This window comes from Procambarus clarkii, chromosome 59, assembly GCF_040958095.1.
Source record: "Procambarus clarkii isolate CNS0578487 chromosome 59, FALCON_Pclarkii_2.0, whole genome shotgun sequence".
Classification (NCBI taxonomy): Eukaryota; Metazoa; Arthropoda; class Malacostraca; order Decapoda; family Cambaridae; genus Procambarus; species Procambarus clarkii.
Window position 1 is genome coordinate 3,116,620 of NC_091208.1, and position 6,984 is coordinate 3,123,603.

At 47.6% G+C, this 6,984-nt stretch overlaps 1 protein-coding gene across 1 annotated transcript; it reads left to right on the top strand.

Annotated features, from left to right (window-relative positions):
- The first annotated feature begins 504 nt into the window (after positions 1-504).
- Positions 505-1,104, top strand: LOC138353652 (uncharacterized). Its single transcript, XM_069306836.1, has one exon. The coding sequence runs from the start codon at positions 505-507 to the stop codon at positions 1,102-1,104; it is 600 nt and encodes a 199-aa protein (XP_069162937.1).
- The last annotated feature ends 5,880 nt before the right edge of the window (positions 1,105-6,984 follow it).

Below are 6,984 nucleotides of genomic sequence, written 5' to 3' on the forward strand. Positions count from 1 at the left end.
TTCTCCAACCAACACCTTCGTCTCAACTTCCCACGCCAGTACCTGGCTGAACACTCTGTCGTTATTCATGATCTCAGCCAATGGATCGTGGAACAAGATGAAGCTGATGAAAGAGCGTTCATGCACGACTTCAAGGAATCAAACCCGGTCTTAGGGCTTCACGAAGCTCACTTCTTCAACAGAAATCTCTCCCTGAAGCTGACCTTCGAGACAGTAGCTGCGGCTACTATGGCTTCCAGAAATGGTGTTTACAGCTTTGGTATTCACATTCCGTCATTCAGTGTGAAGATGGAACGTTTTCACATCGTCAACCAGTGCCTCCGGTGCTAGGAGTACACCCACTCCACCAGCAAATGTACCCAGCGTATTCAGAAGTGTAGCCTCTGCTTAGCTTACCACCATTACTCCATCTGCAAGTCTGAAACACTACGCTGTTTGCTGTGCAAAGGCGACCATCCGGCAATCTCCATACGTTGTCCTTATAGACAAGACGTCATTAAAAGCATGGAGAAATCCACATCTTCAACCGGAGCCAGTACCTCGGAAGCACCAAGCCAATCAGCGACCACCTCTACTTCAGGTTTCAACGCCCAAGCCGCCATTTTCCCGGAGCTTCCGGGAGGACGTCCCACTGCTACTACCAGCCAATGGGGAGCCAGCTCCCAAATGCCAACATGCGATTCGTCGAGCCAGCCATCACCCCCGGCCCACACCGACCAACCACTGAACAGCACAGTTCAAGCATTAACATCGGCGGCCAGCATGATAGCTTGCAATAACCCCCAGGAATACGTAAGAATATTAAATATTCTATACAAAGCAAATGGTCTTCCAGCTTTCATAGTTGCAGAGGAAGTTTTCACCAACACCACTTCAAGTTCTCAAGACACAGTCTCGGTCCCTGACATCACCGTGAACGCCGCCGTGCTCACGGATGTACTATCAACAGCAAAGCCTGCTCCTCCAGCAACTTCATCACAAGCCACCCAGACGCCGACGCCTCCTCTATCGATTACTTCTACAGTTTCACCTCTCGTGTGCGAACCCTCTCAACGTCCTAAATCAGCTGCAACTCCCATTAACCCTCAACAGGCAAGAACTTGACCCTCAAGATTCACTGCATCTACTTCTGAGTCAGCTGACTCATCAGATGAGGACGTCTCGGTGGGAACACCACCTCCTCCACTGAAGCAGCCCTACACAACTGAAGATTTCCTGCTGGAAGCTACCTCCAACGATAGCCTCACCGTATCAACACGAAGCAAGACCAACAAACAGGCCAGGAGGCCTGGGAAGAAGAAAAACACCGACGATCTGCGCCCGAGTAAATCAAGGAATCAGTAGAACACCAACGCAAAGCTGAAAAGAACACCGCGACAAGAAGCCCTGCCTCCTACAAGACACATCAGTGAGCACCCATGAGAACTCCACTCTACCACCAAACCACAGCCAGGAAGTCACAGCTCCCAACACAACACCCCCAGAGGCGAGGGGGGAACCCACAACCAGCTACCCAGTAACACCAGAAGGGAGGACAACCCCGCCTCCCTCCTCTGCATAGAAAACCCCCCTACCCCAAACCCTCCCTGCACCCACTCAAATGTTCAGCCAAATCTCCCTCCCCCCACACCCAATCCCCACCCTTCTACCCCTCCCCTCCTCCCGAATCCTCCCTCCCCTCCTCCCGAGTCCTCCCTCCCCCCCCCTTTCCTTCCCATCCTCCCTCCCCTTTCACCCCATACCCTAACTGTCCCTCCCCCTTCACTGGATCCCCCGCCCCTCATCCCAGTATCCTCTGAGACCCTGTTATCCACCTCACAGGTCCTCACACCCATGGAACAGCCTCCCCCACCAGCAGAACACTCACCAAGGAGGCGATTTGAGAAGGGACAGAAGAAAGTGAGCCTCAAAGCGATGTACACTAACATAGATGGAATTACAAATAAAGCAAATGAGCTTGGAGAACTGGTACTAGAGGAAAACCCAGACATAATAGCCCTCACAGAAACAAAGATCACGAAAACGATAACAAATGCATTGTTCCCACAGGACTATTATGTTATGAGGAAAGAGAGGGAAGGAAGAGGTGGGGGTGGTGTAGCTCTGCTGGTAAGAAAAGGCTGGGATTTTGAGGAGATGGATATTCAGGGCTGTGAAGGTTTCAGTGACTACATAGCAGGAACTGTAACAAGTGGAGGGAAAAAAATTATAGTCGTAGTCATATATAATCCACCACCAAATGACAGAAGACCTAGACAGGAATATGATAGAAACAACATGGCCACCATTAACATAATAGAAAGAGCAGCTTCTGTTGCTAGCAGGAATGGATCTGGACTACTAATTATGAGAGACTTCAACCATGGGAAGATAGATTGGAAGAACAGAGACCCGCATGGAGGACCAGAAACATGGAGAGCTAAGCTGCTGGACGTGGCAACAAGAAACTTTCTAAGCCAGCACACCAAAGAACCAACAAGAATGAGAGGAGAAGATGAACCAGCAATGCTTGATTTGATATTTACTCTAAATGAATGGGATATAAGGGAAGTTAAGATGGAAGCGCCCTTGGGAATGAGTGACCACAGTGTATTGAACTTTGAGTACCTGGTAGAGCTAGGACTTATCTCCCCCCAAAAAGAACTAGGAATCAAAAGGCTGGCATACCGAAAGGGGAATTATAAACAGATGAGAAGTTTCCTAAGTGAAATACCTTGGGACACATACCTCAGAAACAAGTCTGTACAGGGTATGATGGACTATGTTACCCAAAAGTGTCAGGAGGCAGTAAACAGGTTCATCCCGGCCCAAAGGGAAAAATCCGAGAAGCAACAGAAGAATCCATGGTATAAAAGGGCATGTATGGAAGCAAAGTAACTGAACAAAAAGGCGTGGAGGAACTTCCGGAATAACAGAACACCAGAAAGCAGAGAGAGATACCAGAGAACCAGGAATGAGTACGTCAGGGTGAGAAGAGAAGCAGAGTAAAATTTTGAAAATGATATAGCAAACAAAGCCAAGACCGAACCAAAGCTACTCCACAGTCACATCAGAAGGAAAACAACAGTGAAAGAACAGGTATTGAAACTTCGAACAGGCGAGGACAGGTATACAGAGAATGACAGAGAGGTGTGTGAGGAACTCAACAAGAGGTTCCAGGAGGTCTTCACAATAGAACAGGGTGAGGTCACTGTGCTAGGAGAAAGTGAGGTAAACCAGGCGGCCTTGGAGGAGTTCGAAATTACGAGAGAGGAGGTCAAGAGACACCTGCTGGATCTGGATGTTAGAAAGGCTGTTGGTCCAGATGGGATCTCACCATGGGTACTGAAAGAGTGTGCAGAGGCACTTTGCTTGCCACTCTCCATAGTGTATAGTAAGTCACTAGAGACGGGAGACCTACCAGAAATATGGAAGACGGCGAATGTGGTCCCAATATACAAAAAGGGCAACAGACAGGAGGCACTGAACTACAGGCCAGTGTCCTTGACTTGTATACCATGCAAGTTGATGGAGAAGATCGTGAGAAAAAACCTGGTAACATATCTGGAGAGAAGGGACTTCGTGACAAATCGCCAACATGGGTTCAGGGAGGGTAAATCTTGCCTTACAGGCTTGATAGAATTCTACGATCAGGTGACACAGATTAAGCAAGAAAGAGAGGGCTGGGCGGACTGCATTTTCTTGGATTGTCGGAAAGCCTTTGACACAGTACCGCATAAGAGGCTGGTACATAAGCTGGAGAGACAGGCAGGTGTAGCTGGTAAGGTGCTCCAGTGGATAAGGGAGTATCTAAGCAATAGGAAGCAGAGAGTTACGGTGAGGGGTGAGACCTCCGATTGGCATGAAGTCACCAGTGGAGTCCCACAGGGCTCTGTACTCGGTCCTATCTTGTTTCTGATATATGTAAATGATCTCCCGGAGGGTATCGATTCATTTCTCTCAATGTTTGCGGACGATGCTAAAATTATGAGAAGGATTAAAACAGAAGAGGACTGTTTGAGGCCTCAAGAAGACCTAGACAAGCTGAAGGAATGGTCGAACAAATGGTTGTTAGAGTTTAACCCAAACAAATGTAATGTAATGAAGATAGGTGTAGGGAGCAGGAGGCCAGATACAAGGTATCATCTGGGAGAGGAAATTCTTCAGGAATCAGAGTAGGAAAAAGACTTGGGGGTTGATATCACGCCAGACCTGTCTCCTGCAGCACATATCAAGCGGATAACATCAGCGGCATATGCCAGGCTGGCCAGCATACGAACGGCATTCAGAAACTTGTGTAAAGAATCATTCAGAACTTTGTATACCACATATGTCAGGCCAATCCTGGAGTATGCAGCCCCAGCATGGAGTCCATATCTAGTCAAGGATAAGACTAAACTGGAAAAGGTTGAAAGGTTTGCCACCAGACTAGTACCCGAGCAGAGAGGTATGAGCTATGAGGAGAGACTATAGGAATTAAACCTCACTTCGCTGGAAGACAGAAGAGTTAGGGGGGACATGATCACCACATTCAAGATTCTGAAGGGAATTGATAGGGTAGATAAAGACAGTCTATTTAACACAAGGGGAACACGCACAAGGGGACACAGGTGGAAACTGAGTGCCCAAATGAGCCACAGAGATATTAGAAAGAACTTTTTTAGTGTCAGAGTGGTTGACAAATGGAATGCATTAGGGGGTGATGTGGTGGAGGCTGACTCCATACACAGTTTCAAATGTAGATATGACAGAGCCCGATAGGCTCAGGAATCTGTACACCTGTTGATTGACGGTTGAGAGGCGGGACCAAAGAGCCAGAGCTCAACCCCCGCAAACACAACTAGGTGAGTACAGCATTAGCTGCAATTCTTACCCACGGTGGTTGGGCCACCGATCTTTAATCTCCCCTAGTCACCTCGTCTCCAGTTCCTCGCTCAAGATTTCTGCATCCTCTCTCCTGTCTTAAACCCCCTGCTTGCCTGCTCTTGGGCTTTTTAATCGGTTAAAGTCCAATTATGCAATTCTATATGAAGCACATACTTTTGTAGTGTATATTATACACATTAAACTTTAAAGTCTGCGGTGAGTGGGGATCACTTAGATACTATGTACTGCAATGGTCGTTACGGTTGAGTGTTGGGGACACTTACTACTGTATACTACTGTTCTGAGGCCAGTGGTTGTCACAGAAACTCACCTTTCATCAGGTGTTTCTTGTTGTTGGTGTTTTGGTCACGCAGGTGTTTCTTGTTGTTGGTGTTTTGGTCACGCTGGTGTTTCTTGTTGTTGGTGTTTTGGTCACGCTGGTGTTTCTTGTTGTTGGTGTTTTGGTCACGCTGGTGTTTCTTGTTGTTGGTGTTTTGATCACGCTGGTGTTTCTTGTTGTTAGTGTTTTGGTCACGCTGGTGTTTCTTGTTGTTAGTGTTTTGGTCACGCTGGTGTTTCTTGTTGTTGGTGTTTTGGTCACGCTGGTGTTTCTTGTTGTTGGTGTTTTGGTCACGCTGGTGTTTCTTGTTGTTGGTGTTTTGGTCACACTGGTGTTTCTTGTTGTTAGTGTTTTGGTCACACTGGTGTTTCTTGTTGTTAGTGTTTTGGTCACGTTGGTGTTTCTTGTTGTTGGTGTTTTGGTCACACTGGAGTTTCTTGTTGTTAGTGTTTTGGTCACGCTGGTGTTTCTTGTTGTTAGTGTTTTGGTCACGCTGGTGTTTCTTGTTGTTAGTGTTTTGGTCACGCTGTTGTTTCTTGTTGTTGGTGTTTTGGTCACGCTGGTGTTTCTTGTTGTTAGTGTTTTGGTCACGCTGGTGTTTCTTGTTGTTGGTGTTTTGGTCACGCTGGTGTTTCTTGTTGTTGGTGTTTTGGTCACGCTGGTGTTTCTTGTTGTTGGTGTTTTGGTCACGCTGGTGTTTCTTGTTGATGGTGTTTTGGTCACGCTGGTGTTTCTTGTTGTTGGTGTTTTGGTCACGCTGGTGTTTCTTGTTGTTGAGTGTTTTGGTCTGGTGGCCACAGTGTACGTAATCCCAGTGACGTCATGCACTAAGCAGGACCCCAGTGACGTCATGCACTAAGCATGACCCCAGTGGCGTCATGCACTAAGCAGAACCTCAGTGGCGTCATGCACTAAGCAGGACCCCAGTGACGTCATGCACTAAGTAGGACCTCAGTGACGTCATTCACTAAGCAGGACACCAGTGATGTCATGCACTAAGCAAGACCCCAGTGACCATGCATTAAACAGGAACCCAATGGCGTCATGCACTAAGCGGGACCCCAGTGACGTCATGCACTAAGCAGGACATCAGTGACGCCATGCACTAACCAGGATCCCAGTGACGTCATGCACTAAACAGGACCCCAATAACGTCATGCACTAAGCAGGACCCCAGTGATGTCATGCACTAAACAGGACCCCAGTGACGTCATGCACTAACCAGGACCCTAGTGACTTCATACACTAAGCAGGATCCCAGTGACGTCATGTACTAAGCAGGACCCCAGTGACGTCATGCACTCAGCAGGACCTCAGTGACGTCATGCACTAAGCAGGACCACAGTGACGTCATGCACTAAGCAGGACCTCAGTGATGTCATGTACTAAGCAGGACCCCTCATGAATGTGAGGACTCTGACATGTGAATGGACTCACTGCTCTGTGCAGTGATCATTGAAAGGCACTGTTAAACACCGGCTTTCTGGTTGTTTCTTCAATTCAACAGCAATATCACAATATTTCAGCACACAACCAGACCATCACCTGAGGTATGCTGACCAGCAACACTGACATGATCGACAGATATAGATACACACGGATATCAGACATTGCTGCAGCACTTTACATCAAGCACTCAGTTAGGTACACTCTATGGTTGACAAGTCTAAGACGTTTACACCAACCCATCTTCTTCAGCTGATCAATGCAACTGCAGAGCAAGATTACCTAGCTTCCCCTCGACAGGACATCCATCTTCCCTTTCTTCATGCCTCGATGTAATTTATACTTTTTGCAAC

Bases quoted from the DNA above. Each gene is read 5' to 3' on its own strand.
- LOC138353652 (XM_069306836.1), top strand. From the start codon at position 505: ATGGAGAAATCCACATCTTCAACCGGAGCCAGTACCTCGGAAGCACCA.